We start from the raw sequence: 20,561 nt of genomic DNA on the forward strand, positions 1-20,561 counted from the left end.
TCTTCATCTCTTTTTTTATTAAGTAATAAAAGTTTAATTATTCTATATTAACAAAATAATATTACATATTACTTGATTAATAATTAATCACTAATTAATTACTAAATTAATCACTAATTAATTCAGATCATCAAAATTGCTTATGGCAAGATTTTGACTTGCGTAATTCACAATCAAATTTTTCTCCCCATTTGTTAAATAATAAAAAAATTAATGAATCTATCAATGTTAATAAAATAGTATTACCTGATAAGTTAATCAGACGATTTATGCCCATTTCTATCAATGTAAATTATCTAATTTAATTTCAGTTTAATTTATTATTTTATGTACTTTTTTTAATTCTTAGAACTAGTCAAAGATAAAAAGCAAATTAAACTGAGATTTAAAGTTACATTGGATGCGTTCTGGGAGATAAGAGAAAGTTTTTGCAATAACGTGAATCCAGATACGGTAAACGCTAAGATCAGATTATCTTCTTAACAATTAATTAAGAAAAGGATAACATGACTTCAGCGTTCACCGTATCTGGATCACGTTACTGCAAAAACTCCCTACTATTTGCGCCATAAACGTAAACGCTACCAACGCTATTCGTGGAGCCAATAACGTGATAGCGTTAGTAAGCTCCATGAACGATCCTACTGTAGCGTTGATAGCGTTTAACATTCGTCGAGATTAATATAGAGGATTCTGTTCTCAATCATCCATCAAACTGTTTTCTCTAATAATTTAAATTTTTAGAGTTTCGCATTAGGTACACGTAACGTGAATTTTAATTTTTTTTCATAGTGAATCACAGAAGACAGAATGCAATCTCAATTGTAATCTCTATGATGCTGCCAGGTCGGAATAAACGAATTCTTGCTTGCTGTAAGTATCATCTTTAATTGTTCAAAGTGTCTGCCGAGTTTAATTTGCATATTTGATTTCATCACAAATGTGTAAAAGATTGGAGATATCTTGTTAATAGCGATTTTTGCTTAGCGGCAAGCCATCATAGATATTGCAATTGAAATTGCATTTTGTTATATTCACTACAAGAAAATTTAAAATTCACGTTATATATACTCTACCCCACAGCACAGAATTTGCAGTAATATCATTGCAAAATCTCTGCAATGTTGCTGCAACTTTTGTGCAACTTTTGTGCAATTGGTACTTGAGTGAATAACGCGATCTGAATTTTTGAGTATACAGAGAATCTATGGACGGTTCAGGGAAAGTTTATAATCTGTAACAATTCTTGAAACAACATTCGATCGCGTATAATAACACAGTGCTGTTCACAGAGCTTACAAACGCTAACGTTACCAATACACTACCTCGGGAGAAATATAGGGCTGCGTTCCACTTTTAACGCTCGCAATGCTCGCGAGTTTGTCCTTGTTTAACATTTAATAAACGACGAGGGTGAAATGATTCCACGAGCGTTGTGAGCGTTAAGTGGAACGCAGCCTAGCGTTGATAGCATCACGGTAGTGTGTTACATCACGCAGTTGTGATGTAACACACTACCATTAATGACCAAGATCGTGTTTGTTAGCGCTATTTGTATCTTCGCGAATAACTTGTAGCGCTAAATAGTGTCTAAAAATGTCTTCCCGAACGCACTCATTGAATATAAGATAGAAATGGACATTAGACAGTCAGAATTTCTTTGAATTCGTACATTTGAAAAAAATTGAAAGAACAATCGAAGTTTGAATTTGAGCGAGATTCGATTAATCGATCGAGTGCAGTCGAGTTTAGTCGATGAGTCAATTCGCAATATTCGCATTACATCATGAGCCAACCTACAAGACTTGAATAACCTCAAAACGTTTCTTGTCTGTTTACATCGCGGTTGTAGAGTGAATAAAATTTTGAATCACCACAATGACATGGGAGGCCGTGAAACAAGCGGCCGAGAAAAACAGGCACGAGTTAGTGCTGTCGGGCACGTCGGTGTCCCAACTGATCAAAAACACGCACGGCCTGGATAAGAACTTGTTTAATCTTCACAATTTGAATTATCTCAGTATAACATATACGTGTCTCCAGGAAGTGCCGGATGAGATCGAGAAACTGGCGAATCTTGCGACCTTGGTGCTGCACTCGAATGAGATCGTCACGTTACCATGCGAGATAGCTAAACTGGCCAAGCTGAAGGTACTCGATTGCTCGAGGAACAAGTTGACCTCTCTCCCGAGGGAACTCGGTGATCATCCCCATTTAAGCACAATCAATCTTGCCTCGAATTGTCTACGAGACGTACCGTCGCTAACTTTATGCACGAAATTAAGCATCCTAGATCTATCAAACAATCAGCTTAAGGCCTTTCCCGATGTTTGTCATACAGAACTCATACATTTGTCCGAGATTCACGTTAATGGCAATTATATAACGGAAATTCCAATTACTATAAGCCGACTGCAGGGATTGAAGATTTTAAATATAGCAGATAACTCAATTTCTGGTAATGTAGTTTTATTTCTATACCATATGTATGTTTCTTGTTGTATTATGTCCTTAAATAATCTTAAGTATCATTAAACATTCAAAAATAAATAATACATAATTATATTATAATATGCAGTTGTACCAAGTGAATTAGCAGATTGTAGTAAACTGAAGGAAGTGTATCTGCAAGAGAATAAATTGTCAGATAGGAGGCTAACAAAATTAATTAATCAATGCTCCACGAAGCAAATACTGGATTACGTCAAGTTGCACTGTCCAAGAAGTGAATTATCCACGACAGAAAATAATACGTCGAAGAAAGGAAAGAGGGGTCAGAAAGTCTCCGAAAGTGAAAATGTAGTTGATAGCTTGGCGCATAAATTAAAAGTCTTGAAAATATTGGACGACACACCAGTGATAAAAATTACAGAACACGTAAAAAGTATCAGGCCTTATATAGCTGCGTGCATCGTGAAAAATATAAGCTTCACAGAAGAGAATTTCAAAAAGTTTATTCAGCTGCAAACAAGATTACACGATGGAATATGCGAGAAAAGGAATGCAGCTACAATAGCGACTCACGATTTCAAACTCATTGTACCTGGTAGATATCGAGTATTTAATAACGTATTATTTGTGCATTAATATTTTATTAAGACATATTTTGTTACTCACTTTTGTAGGAGATCTCACATATACGGCGGAGGTGCCTACAGAATTGAAAATAAAGCCTCTAATGTACAACAAGATATACACAGGCGCGGATCTGTTCCAGAAGTTGCAGATGGAAGCTGAGGCTCTACGTAAAGAGAAGAAACGAAATGTGTATTCTGGAATACACAAGTATTTATATCTGCTGGAAGGCAAACCTTTATTTCCATGTCTGTTGGATCAATCACAGCAGGTTATTTCATTTCCACCCATCACAAACAGTGACATAACGAAAATGTCTGTAGCTACCGAAGAGATGCTCGTAGAAGTAACTAGTGCTATATCATACACAATTTGCAGGTGAGATTCTGTGTATGTAACGATATATCTCAATCTTTTTTATCTGTATACACAATAGGTATAATAAGTCGTAAGTTAAGATATCAACCAGTTATATACTCATTTGTAACGACGTAGATTAACTTTAATTTCAGTTCAATTTACTCTTTATTTTTTTTTTAATTCTTAGAACCAGAAAAAGACAGAGTTACTTGAACTAAAATTAAAATTAATCTACTCTAATAGTAATTTATTGATGATATCTTTGCTAAATGTTGGAGATATTTTGGATCAATATTAAATAAATATTAAGCTAATATTTAATCAGTATTAGATGAAACATCAGGTTAAGTCTAACTACAAGTTAACCAGCAAATGAAACGCCTAAAAAAAGAGATCAGTTCTCTAATACATTTGTACTCTTTTATTCCCAGGAATGTGTTGGATCAATTTCTGAAGGAATTGATAATCTCGGGTCTCGTCGATTCCATAGAACCGAAGGATACGGATAACAAGTGTAACAACTTGACGGTTCAACAAATCAAAGTAGTCGACACCCAAGGAAATCTAAAGTTGGTATATCCTTCAAGGGCAGATTTGAATCTTAGCGAACAGCTTGTCGTTGTATTACGAGACTAAAGAGAACATGGAGAGCAATTAAATTTTGCTCAACCTCAAATTCAATCGATTTAAAATTTAATAGTTTTTTTTTTATAAAAAAAGAAAAAAAGAGAAATATAGAAGCTCCTTATTTTCGATTCGTTATTGGCGAACTCGACGTGAGATTTATTAGAGAGAGAAAACTAATTACGAGAGTAATTAATTTTTTTTAACGTATTTGTCGCGAGAGACGTCGAGATCGCGTGACGAAGCATAACGAAATAATCGCGATGGGTGCGTTCGGTTCGCTTTATCGTGTCGATTAGAGGCGTTTGGTGACAGGAAGCGGCGGTTATCCGCAGATTTGAATGGTCGCGAAGGGACATCGACCGGCGCGGCGGTAGCTGGCCAACGGCGGCGATAGTGGCGCTACCGTCTCGCTACCGAATCGCGCCGTCTCGACGAGCGCCGGTACTTTGGATCCTCGTCTGTTTTTATAAATATTGTACTTTGCTACGCGTGTCGCGTTCGCGTTCGAAACTCTCGACGTTTGTTGACCGACACCCTCCGCTGTGTTCCCGCGGGTTGTGCGCCGCGACGATCGCCCTTCATGGTGTCCCGGCGATAAGAAGAAGGTGCTTCGACAGAGGTTGGGCAACTTTCCTTGATATGCGCGAGTGTTTGAAGTGATAATATGGCGCCGAAATTATGACTGGTCACGTCGGGGGAGCGAGGAATTTGAGGTTAGTACGTTCGTTTCCACTTTCTCGCCCGGAGTCATCCGCTGTGTCATCGCGATGTCGAATTTCCTTTTGTTCTCCAGTCAATTCTCCTCGTGTCGTACGTGGACATGCGGCCCGTTAAACGTATCGCGCGTCTGCGAAACTATCCGTCACGTTTTATAATTAACGTTGTTTTTATGGACAGGTGCCTCAATTACGGTATAGTCACGCGCGTCATTGTCCTCGCGGTGACATCGTCGCCAGGTTCCCAGTACGGAACAAGCGCGATAATACGAAATATTACCGACTATTCCTTGCAACATATTCAATGTATTCCACACGATTCCTTATTCTTTCCCTTACAATGTTTTACATCACAAATTGAAAATATTTTTTTTCTTATCACGTTTGATGCATTAGTAATATATCTTTTATTTTGAGTTTGTATCTTACAAACAATTATATTTATATTTAGTCGAAAAGATGCTACTATACTTATAGTATTTTTTTTCAATATTTTATTTTTGTTTGCCATATGTTGCAAATTGAACAGAGCTGATGTATGCATAATATTTATACAATTACAGGTCCTCCTGTATATACTGATTTTGATATTTATAGAACTCAGTGCAATAAATTTAAGCAAAGAAATGTTAAAATTATGTTTTATTCAACACATTGTGATACATCGAAATCATTTTTTGCTACATGTAGAATGTATTACATGAAAAATATGTTAGGTCCTCTAAACTGTCTACTGGAAAAATATAAAAAAATATAATATTGATGCACAGGAATCTGTAATTTCTACATATCCGAGATCTTGAAAATAGAATATCAATAACTTACTGTTCTATTGTATAATAAATGCTGCTATTGTATAATAAACGATATACTACACAACAAAACTATGTCTAGGTCTACGATCTTATTTTAAGAGGTCCTAAACTGTAAAGCCATAAGACATTGACCAATCACAGTCGATTATTTTTCTCATATTCAACTGTGATTGATCAATTTCTTGGTTTAAGATTTTACGGCTTACGGCCTCTTAAAGCAAGGTTATGAAGATCATGATTGCGTGTAGTAGAAAAATCAGTTTGGCAATTATAAAATTCTTTAACGATTGGTTTATACATTTATATTCAATAAAGAACTAAAGGCAAGATCAATCATATTAATAAATTTTACAGCAGTTGCAAAACCGTTTTTCTGCTGAATGCAGCCTATGAAACTATGCCATATTGATAATGAAATATTTTGGTCTTTGTCACTATTAATGCTTTAAAAATAAATTCTTCTCCTCTTTCGTAAAAGTATACATTTCACATATATTCTAACGTAAGAGAGTTTGGCCATTTATCTTCAGATTATTTTTAAAGAATAATATTTTCCTACGCATCAACTAATAGGCCTATTCTATAACTTTTGATGAGTGTTGTTATCATTAAGCTTTTTATGTACTATAGATACATCATCTGGGACAAGTATATAGTGATAACGACACTCATTTGAGCTTACAAGATAGGTCTATAAGTTAAATAGAGACATCTTTTGACCACGCATTTTTAAACACATTCTTTCTGCTTCTTAAAAATATATATGGAAGTATGTAAACATGCGTGTATCAATTTATAGAATAGGAAGATTGTAGATCACATTCAACTTGACTAGCAAACAATGCGTTGAGAGAGCGAGAGATTCTTAATTCATTTTAAGCCGCTCCTGACGTTCTTTCACGTCAATGATGCTGAGATTGATGCACGCCACGTATCCATGTAATAAAGAGATAGCAGCTTTGACAAGTGCTATCGGGAAGGTCAAGTGCACGATTATACTGTACAGACTCATACCGGCAACTGCAAGATAAAACGTCATTATACATTCTCACATTTAAGAAAGAAATATGGTATTGCAATGTTACTTACAAATTGGTCCTGGGGTAAAATGCAGGAGGTACAGACCAGCGTAGAATGCTTCATTGCCAGCGCACATGAAGAATAGTACCATGCGATTTGTGTAGTACAGTCTCATGATCGGATTCTCAGACATATCGACAAACTTGTGACTGGTTTTTCCTTGCAGAAGAGTCCTGATGTATTTCAATAAGGCAATTATTACATTTCTTTACTAGTTTACATCGTATTATTATATGTACAATGTAGTGCCAGCTTAGACGTAATAAGAACAGACTGCATTTCTATGATATATTGTCACTATTAGATTAAAAAGAGTGAAGTAGTTTGAAGAAGAGTTCCGATAATAGAAATATTAGCTTGAAGGCATATCGCCTTTCTTTAAAGTATCAAGTTAAAAGATTTGTTCTTTATTCTTGCAAACTACTACAATTCTCTTTCTCGCTTTCAAATATCAAACAAATCTATCTTACTTTAAAAAGTGTACACTAGTTCTCATCTACAGAAAACTAAAGAGAGCTGATAGTTGAAGAGAGATATGTTCCAGAGAAATTGTTTCCACCAAAACACAGAAGATAAGATCAATGCGTAGTCTACACCTATTATGTCTATGAGTGCTGTTTAAGATTTGTAATTTTGTATAATGGCTTAACCTATCAGTATTCATACCTGTTAACTTCCTTTTTTTTTTTAAAATAAAGATAAGAAAAAGAAGATAAAAAGCATGAATGCTGATGTATGTCAAGCCAGTATCTAGAATTACAAACCTTAGACAACACTGATGTATTACAATCTAAATTTATTATACGTTATTTCTTACGTGTGCAAATATATCCAGTGGCAAGATATGTCGATAGCCATGCTCACTCGAAACCAGAAGGTATATGGTTCGTAGAATTGGCACAACGTAGCCATGAGACACATCGTGCCGATTCTATCCGTCAGCTGATCCAAGATCGCACCAAACTTGGTGCTCTGATTGTAATACCTGGCCGCATGGCCGTCTACCGCGTCCAGCAACGAGCTAACCACGTAACACCATGATGCAATGACGTAGTTAGTGGACATAAAGTAGAAGGAAATCAATGCCAGAATCACTCTGCCGATACCTGTTGAAATGCATAATTATACTTTCTGCTGTTATCACGTTTGGCATATAAACATAACTTTAACTACTGTTTTATCATTATAATCAATCGGAAAATAATTCAAAATTTATGCTTCTAGATGCTGAAAGTAAAAATTGCTTTGAAAGAATTACAAGAAAAATTTATTATTGACTGGCCGATATAAATGTTACATAAAACAATAGCGGCGTTGACTCAATCAATAAAGGCAACCTTAAAAACGTCGTACGGTCGCATGATTGTAGTCTTATACGATCGTCTCATCGACTGAATTACTTGGAATTACGCAGAACGATTCGTCGAGGGAAAATCCGATTTTCCAGCTACTTTAGTCTCATTCAATTGAATCTTGGCGAGCATCGATACCTGCCCAGTCTTACTGCGTATTACATACAAATACAAAAATGGTTCCACACGACGTACTCGTCAGTGTGATTATCTCACAAGGAAAATATCTCGAGATTAGGTATTTACCGATGATATTTGGCACGAAGAGAAAGATATTCTCTGACTTGGTCATTTCGGCGTACTCCGACGTAGACTCTCCTCACAGGAATATCTATCTACGAGATAATGTGACTCTTATCTAGAACTGCCGGCTCGTGTCAGGGATTATCTCGATGCCGACTCACGTATCTGCAGACACTTCACTCGGACCGTGATAGATCGTGATTGCACGGACGATTTTCCTCTCTGCCTCCGTATCGCGAGCGTCGCGTCGCGTGGCGTCGTCCGGATGCAGCTGGCACTGCTGGCAGCCGACAGCAACGGGAACAAAGTGTCGGCATCGAGCGGTATCGTATTCGTGCGACTTCGAGATGTATCGACCTGCGGTGACGCGTACTGCACCGGCCATCAAAAGTCCATAGCCGTGACTAACCCTGCACGCGCCACGTGCACTTTTGTCTGTATTCGACTTGAGGTGTTTTTTATTGCCGCATTGTGGACTAGAATTTACCTCCTTGCTCTTGCCAAATGTATAATTTTATATCAAACGTATACCTATTTCATTTTAAAAAGAGTGTATGTTATATATTATGATTCAGCTATAAAAAACAGACCTTTAATATTTGAAAAAACGCAATTCATATCATTGCCTTGCGTTCTCTATACTTGGAGTAATTCGACAAAATGATTAAGTTATCAAATAATTTAATGATATGGATTTACCTCCTTGTTTTAAATATATATTAAACGTATACTTATTTTATTTTAAAGAGTTTATACATTATGGTTCAGCTATATAAAAAACAGACCTTTAATATTTGAAAAACGCAAGTCATATTATTGCCTTGCATTCTCTATACTTGGAATGATTCGACAAAATGATTAAATTCATATCAAGTACTTTAATAATATGGGTATATAAATATTTTTATATATATATAATATCAAGTTTTAATTAATTAGTTGAAAATTAATAAAATATAGAATATATAAATGATAAGAATTAATATAATTTCTTATTATTTAACATGGAAAGAGATTAAAGAATGACGAATTAAATAAATAGTAATTTTGCTGAAACAATTCTGCAAGTAATCATTGATTACATTAATCGGAATTCAATATTATACTGTATTAAATTTCTAAATTTTTTAAACTTCTCTTCTTCTGTATAGTTCTTATGTTAATGTCTATTTCTACCAATGTAATTAACTTTAATATCATTTAATTAATTTAATTAATTATATTTAATTCTTTTTCTAATTTTTAGATAATTTTTATAAAATGATAATTAGTAGAACTGCGTTTGTGTCAGTTTTTACCAACCTCTTACTTAATCTCTTTATTTTAATCTCAGTTCAATTTCCTCTTCATTTTTTTCTAATTCTTAGAACAAGAAAAAGATGAAGATTTAGATTTAAATCGAGGTTAAAGTTGAACATTGCACTGTTAGAAATGCTTCCTTTATATATAAATAAAGCTCGTAGTTGAACGAAATTAAAATAACAATGAGTGATTTAACTGAACATTAAATTATAGTTACTTAAATGTAATGAACGTGTACATTAAATTTCACTTATTTAATTTCATAATGTCATGAAATTAAGTTCAAATTGCGTAACTTAAAAGTATATTAAATTTCATGAAATTTTTAACAGAGCAGTGTGATAGAAATACACAAAGAAAGAATAAGAAATTATTCGTCAGTTCCGTTTCCTTGTAAAGTTTCCTTTGGTAAAAACGGAAGAACGAGATATTAATTAACACCCGGGGCGCTGCGTGAAGCGAGCACACAGCTGCACGCCAGACGATGTTTTCGCAGGCCGGAGCGGCTGGTCCGCCGTCGTTCCTCTGCGCAAAAGCGGGGATTTCGCTTGTTACAGTGTCGCGACGGGAAAGTGTAAAGTCCATTGTAAAGCGACGGTCCGCCCTCGGCTTTCCCCGGTGATAATCGTTCGCGCGCGTGCGGACGGCGTCGCTCGGCGGAGGGTGTCCGTAAGATCCCTCAGGGTGGACCTGTCTCGCCTTCGGATCGGCTCCGCGCGTCATCGTGCGTTTCTCGCGATTCGTAAAATCGTAACTCTGCGGTCGTAGTTCTGCGACAGCCGTGAATCTCATTGACAAACATTCGTCGTGGTTACCGCGCGCGTCGTCATTATCCTCGTCGTCGTCGTAGTCGTTATCGTCATCGTCGTCATTCGATTCGGAGCCAATCCTCCGTTTCGCGTCTCGCTCGAAGACATCGCGGAGAAGCCAGTCGCCTCCCTCCCCTCCCCAGAAAAAGGCAATGTCGTGCGATCGATAACCCGGCGCCCGATCTCGGGGAGACCCAGTTGGCGCGACCAGTTGGCGCACCGTCGTTTCGCACGGAATTAAATCGACTCTACCCGTGTACTCTCCTTTCGTTCGTTTTTCCGTTTCTCCCTCGCTTCGCGCGACGATCCCGTCTGCGATCCGTCGCGCCGAGAAAGAGAGAGAAAGAAAGCGAACTAATGGTATCTACTATGCCGACAATATTCGTACAGTGAGATCGTCCGTCGTGTCACGTTGACGAATCGCGACGTCGCGCGCTGGGCGGCGATGACGAATTCGCTCGCCGTTCTCGCCGAGCCTCTCGGACCTCTCGGTGCGCGTTGCCGAAGGAAATAGGCTCCGCGACGCGCGCGAGGATCGAGATTCGCGCGTGTGTACGCGCTTGCGTTGCGCGTGTGTGTGTGTGTGTGTGTGTGTGGTGGCGCGCGCGCGCCAGGGAGCGTCGCAGAGACGCGCCTGGTGTGCGTAAGCGTTTTCTCCGCGAAACATCCTTCCTGCGAATGGACTCTTTCTCACGCCGTTCCGTCGCGCACGTATGTACGCGCGGACGGACGAAGCGAAACGCGTGCGTGGTGCGTGCGTGTATTCGCGTTGCCCCTGCGCAGCGGCGGCGGCCATTTTGAATCGATGAGTGCTCGCCGCGGCGGCGATTATCAACATCGCCGCGTCGTAACGCCAAAATTGGACGGTTCTCCGTGTCGCGCTGTGTCGCCGTTCCTCGACGACGCCGCGCCTATCCACGATTCTCCTCGTCGTTCGAGAAGCTTCGCCGGGTCTTCGTGTCTGCGCGACGACGCGCCGTCACTGTCACCGTCACTGTCACCTTCATCGTCATCGTCACCGTCACCGTCATCGTCACCGTTACCATCACCGTCGCCGTCGTCGTCGACGACGTTGTATTTAGAAATGGTATTGTCCAACTGGGCTTTCTACTTTCGAGAGGAAACGCCGACGACCGCGGCAGCAACACCGAATGGGCCCCGACCATTCTTGGAAAATCTATACTTTTGAAAAGCTGGACCCCCTCGTCGCTCGACGTTGCCAGAAGAAAAAGAGTGTGGAGGACGAGGAGGAGGTGGTGAACGAGAAGAGGAGGAAGAGGAGGAGGAGGAGGAGGAGGCGAGAAACGGCACGCGGTCGAATCCACCAGTTGGCGACGCGTCGATCGTTCAAATTTGACATGTGACCGCCAGAGCGGTGTCGCGTTTACGTAAGTTGTCTCCCGAACGAACGTTTCGCAAAGGAATCGCTGATTCTGAGTGGTGTAAGAATTTTCCTTTCTCGCGTTCACCTTCGACTTCAACGACGAGGAAGGAAAACAAAAAAAAATCGCCGAACGCCGTTTCGCCAGCTCGCCGTACGCGATCGATGACGTCGCGACGGACAGCTGTGTCGCCGCGCCAGTTGACAGTTCGCTCGACTCGGGGCTAACCTCAAATTCGCGCGAGGTCGGCCGTCAGACGACGTGTCCTCGACGTCGGGCGCATCTATCGACGGAGCTGCGCGAATCGGAGTGTCGTCCAGTCTCCTGGACGGAAAAAGCGATAGGAGACTCCACGAGGAATCTCGTAGTTGGATTCTCCAGGAGGATCAATCGCCGCGAGGAACTCACCGGGGCCATCTTTCTCCGTCGGGTGCGCGCGCGTGTGCGGAATCGAGTGCGAGGATTTCGCGGAAACTCCGCACCGAGGAATCGTGCGCGCGTGTTAAATCCCGGAGTAGCCCCGGAAGTTATCTTCGATCCAAGTTTCTTTTTGGATCTCGATTGTTTCCCGATCAAGGACTTTTCTCTCTTTCTCTCTCTTTCTCTCTCTCTCTTTTTCTAGTCTGAATATTTCTTAGAGAATTATGACTCTTTCCAACTGAATCCAAAAATTGACAGCTTGTCCTTATTTTGATCAACACTTATTATATTAGGATTAGTTAGTCCTTTTCTAAGTCGCGGTTGTCTCTCTATTCAAAAAGGTATAAGGAAAAGGAAAGCTGAAAAAATTCGATTAAACTATTAGAAAACTTAGCGATCTGCGTAAGCATTGGTGAAACCAATCCTTGAATTCGACCTCGACGTCGTCGTCTAAGCGTACTTCGCGCTCGTCTAACCGCGAGAATATAGCGTCTTCTTCGGCCGTTGTATTTCCGAACGCAGCGTCTTCAATGCGGTACGGATCATTGATCGATACGCGAATAGTCCTTTCGCGGCTTCGTGACCCTTGAAGGATAAAGAGAAAAGAGGAGAGAGATGACGAGGGAGCCATGAGCACGGCGGACACCGCGCTGTCAATCTCGATCAAGATGGCCCCAGGGCCGGAACATCGTCAGGAACCGGTAGCTCCTGACAAAATCGCTGAAAGCGACCGTGCCGCCGACGCCGCCGTCGCCGCCGTCGCTGCCGCCGCTGCTGCCGATGTAGTTATCGATATAGAGACCGTCAACGCCGTATCGACGTCCGGTAGCAGCAACAGCAACAATAATAACGACGACAATAATAACGTCGCCGTTGCCGCCGTTGCCGCCGTCGCCGTCATCGCCGCAGAGCAAACTTCGAACATCGAGATTGCTCCGGCTAATTTTGCCGCTGGCGCCGCCGATTCGATCAGCCAAAGCTCACCGCTGAACAGCGGCGCCGACAGCAAACAGGTGAGCATCGCAGCGGCGACCGCGTCGAGGAATCGTCGATCCTCCCTCCTTTCTTCGATTCTTAACAGGCTTTCTACATTAAGCCATAAGAAATTGATCAATCATAATTGGTTATTCTTCTCACATTCGATTACGATTCATCGATTTCTTATGACTTAAGCTTCAGACTTAAAACTTGGGTAATGACTTATTGTAAAAAGCCTTTAAGGAGTATAGACCTTTGCATTACGCATAATGCATAAAGCATGAGAAAATCAGCCAGTAAAAGTCTTTTATTTTATGGAAAGGAAAAGAAACTTTGAAGGACTTTGATTGGTTCGTTTTCTAAAAGGATTTTTATAATATATGCCATTATAGGCTTTCTACAATAAGACATTAAATTAAAGCTTCAAGTCTTAAGTCGTAAGAAATTGACCAATCACGGTCAAATGTGAAAAGAATAATCGATTATGATTGGTCAATTTCTTACAGTTTAACACTTAAAGCTTGGACAATAGCTTATTGTAGAAAATCCGTTAGTAATCAATCAAAAGTCAGAAGCTAGAAATTGACCAATCACAATTGAATATGAGAAGAATACTCGATTATGATTGGTCAATTTCTAGCTTCTGACTTCTGATTTATTGTAGAACTGACTAATGGTTTATTGTAGAAAGCCTCTTACGCATTATGCGTTCTGCGTTATGCGAGATAACGACAAATACAACAAGCACACAGGATGAACTTTAAAATTGTAGTATTGAAGGTCTGAGATATCACCTTTCACCATTTGCACCAGTATAACGATATGAAGATGGAAATATAAAAAGAGAAAATTTTTATTATGAAGATAATAGGAAAATTTTTCATTTTTCGTGTTTTCACTTTAGAGTTACATGATTGCCAGCTTAGGAGTCAATCACGTAACTTTTTCCCTAACGTGGAACTATAAAAAAAATGAAAATGTATGTGTGTACATACGATATACGTACGAAAAACTCACTTTTCACTTTTCACGTTTCCGCTTTAGACATGAAAGTTACATGATTGACTGATCTCACTAGAAAGGCATTTACGTTGTTTCGGAATAAAATTCGTCATGAGAAAACAATGCATTGATTATATGCATCGATCATTCGCTGCTCCAATTTCTCCTTCTCTTCTCATTCTCTTCTCATTTTTAAATATGAAAGAATTGAACGCGATCTGTATATATATGTATGAATTCTGATGAAACCATTAGGCCTTTGATTTGTGAAGTTCTGATGGTGATATTGGATTACAATTTTCTCTCTAGAAAATGATTTATTTCCTTTTGTGTCATCGATGTTAATAATTATTTACTTATATCTGTTTAATAAATTGGACTGTTGCTAGCACATTCTTTTCATTCTTCTAAAATAGAATTCCGGGAAAGAGAGTACTGATATTGTAATGCGATAGGAACGAATTTATTTTAAAATAATGCGCAAAGATCTCACACGCTATATTTATCTCCCCTTATTTTAACGTGCGTCCTTTCCGAAATCCACAAATTACGACAGAAGGTTAGGGGTCATCTATTTTTTTCTAATTTTGTTAAGGTTAATGTACAATTGAATTAAAGGAAATAGGAACAAAAAATAACAGCTAGAGGTATATTTTAATTAGAAATCGTGTCTACTGTATTTTTTATTATGTATTATCTTAAAACTCATCGCACGAAAAGTGACATAATTTGCATAAACATAAGATAAAAGCCGAAAAAAATCTTTATATAACGCATATAAGCAAATCAACCAATCAGTCTTCTATTTCATGTAAAGGAAGGAAATAAGACTTCGGTTGATTCATTTATGCATTATGCAATATAAGTTATGCAAAACTCTGTGTTCCTGTTAAAGCCGTTGGATTAATGAGCATCTCATGTGAATCAATATGATGCCTCTGTACTGGATGCTCATTGGTCGAATGACTTTGTGCTGTGCTTATGAAATCTCTAAATTTCTTGAAGTGAAGTTTCTCACTCCAAAAGAGTGAAAATACTGCCACTTTCGAAAAGGAGTGAAAATATTTGCTCTCTTTTGAAATGAGATTCACTCCAAAAGAAATCTCTGCACTCTTTTTTTGGAGTCTCGAATCTCACTACAAAAGTATGAAATCTTACTCCAAAAAGAGTGAAAATCTGCTATTCTTACTTAAGAGTGTAAATGTTTTTTACTCTTTTTCAATGGCAGTAAGTTTAACTTTTTTGAAATGCGATTTAATTCCAAGAAATTTAGAGAACAGCTGATGTCATTTTGTGTATTAGAAGTTTTCTACAAGTGGAATAATTTGAAAATGTTGAAATAGTAAAAAATTGAGGTCATCATAGTATATTCAATTAAACATACAAAATGTACATTATTGATGCAATAGAGTATATTTTGTATGTTAAAATTTCTGATAATCCAAATTGTCACTTTACCCAAAGCCATTAGTGATAAATCAGAAGATAGAAATTGTCAAGTCATAGTCAAGTATTCTTCTCATATTCGACTGTGATTGGTCAATTTCTAGCTTCTTACTTCTGATTTATTACTGATGGCTCATTGTAGAAAAAGCCTCTAATAAATTTAATAAAACAAAAAAAAATAGATAACTTTTAAATAATAGATTTCAACCTACTAGAAACGATATAGATTGTAGGTAGATAATATCATAATACACAATTTCTAGATAGATTTCAATTTATTTTCTATTCTTGTTGCTTTTCAATTGAGCATTTTAACTTTAGAGAAACTCAATAAAAACACACACCTCCTATAGATCTTTATTGCGATTTAAGGACACGGTTCTGAAAGTTAGTTACGCTCCTGAAAATGCCGGCTCTCAATAGAGCGAGGACACATCCGTGCAAATACGTTCTCAATATCCCTTTTCGGTGTTTGATCAGCTCGCACAATTTCTTTCAGACAATTAGGCAACTCAATTGCAAGCTCAAGCGCCGCTTCGATTCTTGATTTACGTGTATTGCGTAATAAGAATTGGGAATCGGAGCGATTTTGCTGAATTTATACGAAATCGATATAATGACCGAACAATGGATTGTGGCTGAATTATATCAGGATAACAACAAAGAAATTAATATTACCATTTTACAATTAATATATATTGAGTGTAAATATTTATTTCCGTTAGCTCTCTGCGTTTTATTTATGACTAATAAAATGTCGGAAAGAAGCTTTGTCATGTTCTCCGCGAGATCACTCATCTTTTTGATGAGTAATTATAATCTCGTTATGTACTTCGTTTCTATTACCATCTCTTACTTTTATTTTTTTATTGTTTGTTCATCTTTTTGCTTATCATTTTATTAAAAAACAGATAAGGGTCAAGTCGCTCGATCATTACGCGATGTAGCAATTAAATCATTTTTCATCTTCCTAAAATTATGTAATTATGATTTTATAACTTCAAGGTTTAGAAGATCCTGATTTTGGATCATTCCGATCAATGGATGAAGCTTTAATTGAATAACTCTGTAAATTGTTGTAACCTTTATAAGATGGAAAATCCCTTTAGTACTATATAGTGGCGTTCAAATAGTATCATATTTTGAAGCAAGGAGTGTATAATAAATTATAATAAATCTTACCCAAGGAAAAGCTGTAAGATTTAGAAAATAGATGCTCGTCCTTCAAAGATTAATTGATCAATACGTGATTTGTACACTAATTTTATACTGACGTTCTTTGTTTTCTTTTTCTCAATTTAATCATCCCTGACAGTTTTAAATTTTAATCCGTAACAAGGGATACATGGATTCTTGTAACCTACTAAAGTTTTTTTGTGTTATATGTTAATTTTAGAAGATTAAAATTTTTAACTGTATATGAGATATATATCTATTTTTGTTCTTACATTAAATTCTTACACTAGAAATTTCTTTCTCGCTTTCTCATCAAATACCAAATATATTAACTTATGTCAATATCAAATATATAACCTATTTAACTTTAAATTTCAAAAGTTCAGCTATAAAAAACAGACTTATAAAAATTGTAATACTTTAATTACGTAGCACAAATATGGTATTATAATTAGCTCACACGAATAAAACAATCTGTGTGAACAAAAAAATTGTGACACATGAAATTATTTAAAATAATTATACTATTTAAAAATTAGGAAAATCATTATACGTTCCAGTTATGGATTAAATCAATCTGCACTTGTCGCCTTTGATTGAAAGGTCTGCTCTCGCCGGTCGACTTGCCTCTTTAATTAGCTTCATGTAAATGCCCCCGTAATACAATGCTCATTATTATCAACCAATAATGGGCGTTATCGCGGGACGCTCGTAAACCAATTATCATTATCTCGTGGAAGGTGAACGCGTGCAACTCGTCACATCATTGGGTTAAGCCTTCGATCATCCCGATTTGCGATATTGAACTTTTTCAGTTGTCCCGCATAAACGTGCCTTGTCGGGCAGCTCACGTGTACGCGAAAATTGCGTAATTGACGGACGTTTCAAGTGCAAAAAAAAAACGGCACGGCTTAATATAATATCAGCCGCGAACGCATACGTTCTTGAGACGTGACGATTAGAACTGGAACTCTATATACGGCGCGACTTCCGAGGCCGCGCAGCGACGTTCTCAAGATCGGCGTTGCGATTGGAGATGCCATAATTTCTACAAGTTTTTCAAAGGTTTTCTTCGATTTCTACGAAGTATTAAAAAATCGATCTTTGTATCAGTGACATTTGACTTGACGTAAGACACGGAAAAAAATGATACGTAATAACTAACAACAGTTTAATTAAAAATAATACCGTAATTTGTACAAGTTTTTTAAAAATTTTTTTCCGAGTCCTACGGACTCGTATTAAAAAAACCAATTTATGTATCTGTGATATTTGACATAAGGCATGGAAAAAAATGATACACTAATAGCTAACAGCAGTTTAAAAAATGCCGTAATTTGTGCAAGTTTTTCGAAAGTTTTTTTCGTTTCCTACGGAGTATTTAAAAAAAAACCGATGTTTGTATCTGAGACAAAGTATACAGAAAAAAAATGGTATATTAACAGCAGTCTAATTAAAAATAATCTTGTTAATTTAATTCTGACATCAAAATCAGTAAGACAGTTATTGACATTGGATCTGTGGACCCATTTAATATAAGTTGATTAAAAGATACTAATTTCGAGAAATCAAAATCGTATAAAAAAAAATGTATGAATATTAAATTCATTTTAATAAGAATAATCTAAACTTTCGGATGTAACATAAGGAGTATAATTGTCTAACAGACCCATCGTCAGCTCCAGAGAATTAATAACAGCATTATTAAACAATAGCATTTTGTTAAAACAGAAGCATGATGTCATATTCGTTTTATTAATACTGTTATTGAATTAATACGATAATTTCTACCTAATGTTATTAATACATCACTTTTTTCCGTGCATATTTTCCAGTATTTACAAGGTAATCGAAGGAAAGAAACGTACTTTGAATTTCGAGATATTCCATTCGATTTCAACTCTTAATCTCTGGATTAATGCTCGTTTTCATCAATGTAGATTAAATTCAATTTCGATTCAATTTACTCTTCATCTTTTTCTAATTTTTATTCCATCAATGTAAAATTAATTTTAATCTCGCTCGGTTTAACTTACTGTTTATCTTTTTCTAATTCTTAGACTTATAAAAATATTATATAAAGAATAAATTGGACCAAGATCAACGTTAATCCTGCATTTGTGGAATTGGACTTTAAAACTAGAAAAGAAAGAGTTAATTGAATCAAGTTTCAAATTAAACTATTACTGGTGGAAACAAGCATAAAATATCCGCCGAAATTTGGCCCAAATTATTTTTCTTTGTAATCATTTTTAGCAAAAGAAATGTAGACCAAATGCATTTAGATGCTGTAAAACAAAAAGATACAACGACGTAACTCATCTGTGCAAACGGTAGATTTGTTTAAAAAAAAAAAAAAAAAGAAACATGGACGCAATGGAGCAAGCTACATCATGCCAGAAGAAATGACACGACAAAAACTTGGCTTTTCATTATTTTGGATTCCACGCCGAACAGCATTGGCGAAGTTTAATCCGACATGATTCATCGACGATAAACTCTAGAACGACCACAGAGGCTACATACGTAAACGGTATTGCATCGGTTATGCTATTATATTTTTCAAATGACATTCTGCAAATAGACTACGAAGTATAAAGCGACATGCGTTCGCCACACATACAGAGTACATTTCTGACGTTGTTAATTTCCGTTTTCACAAATGTAAATTAATTCTTCAATCTTGGTTCAATTTATTATTCACTTTTTTCTAGTTTTAAAGAAAGAAGAAAGTTCTTTTTAGTTCTAAAAAAAGAAGAAAATTGTTTCCAAGACTGGTATTCATAGTCGCTTCTTATTTCAAGATCATCTCAAGTAATGTCTTAGATGCTAATACGATGCTCTGTGATTAATATTCATAGTTGAGTCTTACATTTGAAATTATCTTAATTATCTTACAATATAATCTAAGCCAATCAGAAAGCTGTATTAGCATCTTAAGACATTACTTAAGACGGTCTTAAAATAAAAATAAACCATTTGGATGATATTCACAATCCATAATATTCTTATTTTAAGATCATTTTAACTAATGTCTTAAGATACTATTAGGTGTTGGAATTAATTCGTAGCGTTTTTTAATGAAAGAATGTTATTTATTTCACATGAGCATTAAAAAATACATTAATGAAAGTACTTCCCATCACTTGTAAAACGCTACGAATTAATTCCAACACCTAATAGTATAATTCTTTGATTGGTAGATTCACAACATCTTAAGATGATCTTAAATATGAATACTGTCTAAAGAAAAAATAAATTAAGAATAGTAAATTAAATCGATATTAAGAGGTTTGTTCGCATTGCCTGAAATCCCCAAAATTTTACATTCAAAATAAGACAAATGTAAGATCTATTTGCGTTGCTTGAAATCCCAAAAAATTTTTGCACTTAAAAGAAGATAAATATGTATTTGAGCGTTTAAGAAAGAAAAAGCGAAGGTGTTGAATGCAAAGAGTGCAAGCAACACGAACAAACCTAATTAATTTAACATCTAAAGAATTAGAAAAAAATGAATAGTAAGTTGAACTAAGATTAAAGTTCATCTACATTGATAGAAATAGGTTTTTTACAACAGAACTAGTATACAACATTTTTCTACTTAAAGTTGAATAGGCAATTAGGCAGAGTAACTCTGTATTTAGCTGCGCGAGTACTTACCCTGTAAAAGTTAGAAAAATAGAAGTAATGGGTGGGGGTAATATACACGTAATCTTTTTGTTATATACTTTTATGTTATATTATTATATTAATATTGTGTTATTATATCCGTTTCTTG

At 36.7% G+C, this 20,561-nt stretch overlaps 3 protein-coding genes across 7 annotated transcripts in view; 2 read left to right on the plus strand and 1 right to left on the minus strand.

The window, feature by feature from the left end:
• The first annotated feature begins 1,751 nt into the window (after positions 1-1,751).
• Positions 1,752-19,149, plus strand: LOC105147785 (leucine-rich repeat-containing protein 47). Its single transcript, XM_011059038.2, has 5 exons — positions 1,752-2,458; positions 2,579-3,046; positions 3,126-3,453; positions 3,867-4,775; positions 19,040-19,149. Exons 1-4 carry the CDS (start codon positions 1,879-1,881, stop codon positions 4,069-4,071), a joined length of 1,581 nt encoding a protein of 526 aa, XP_011057340.1. The 5' UTR covers positions 1,752-1,878; the 3' UTR covers positions 4,072-4,775; positions 19,040-19,149.
• Positions 4,636-20,561, plus strand: part of tyf (twenty-four) — a 32,594-nt gene continuing 16,668 nt past the window's right edge. The window contains exon 1 of one of the 5 annotated variants that reach the window (XM_087416128.1): positions 4,636-4,775. Coding sequence is in view for 2 of the 5 variants with exons in the window: in XM_087416126.1 (XP_087272252.1) it covers positions 12,811-13,194 (384 nt within the window). In the remaining 3 variants the exon portion in view is untranslated. Of the gene's footprint in view, positions 4,776-10,170; positions 13,195-19,118; positions 19,317-20,561 lie in introns of those variants that run through there. The other 4 variants (XM_087416126.1, XM_011059039.2, XM_087416130.1 and 1 more) reach the window with 4 other exon arrangements.
• Positions 5,403-8,664, minus strand: Pis (phosphatidylinositol synthase). Its single transcript, XM_011059040.2, has 4 exons — positions 8,272-8,664; positions 7,491-7,779; positions 6,683-6,846; positions 5,403-6,613 (listed from the first exon to the last, which is right to left on the minus strand). Exons 1-4 carry the CDS (start codon positions 8,315-8,317, stop codon positions 6,459-6,461), a joined length of 654 nt encoding a protein of 217 aa, XP_011057342.1. The 5' UTR covers positions 8,318-8,664; the 3' UTR covers positions 5,403-6,458.

This window comes from Acromyrmex echinatior, chromosome 19 (assembly GCF_024713525.1).
Source record: "Acromyrmex echinatior isolate Ae372 chromosome 19, ASM2471352v2, whole genome shotgun sequence".
Lineage (NCBI taxonomy): Eukaryota > Metazoa > Arthropoda > Insecta > Hymenoptera > Formicidae > Acromyrmex > Acromyrmex echinatior.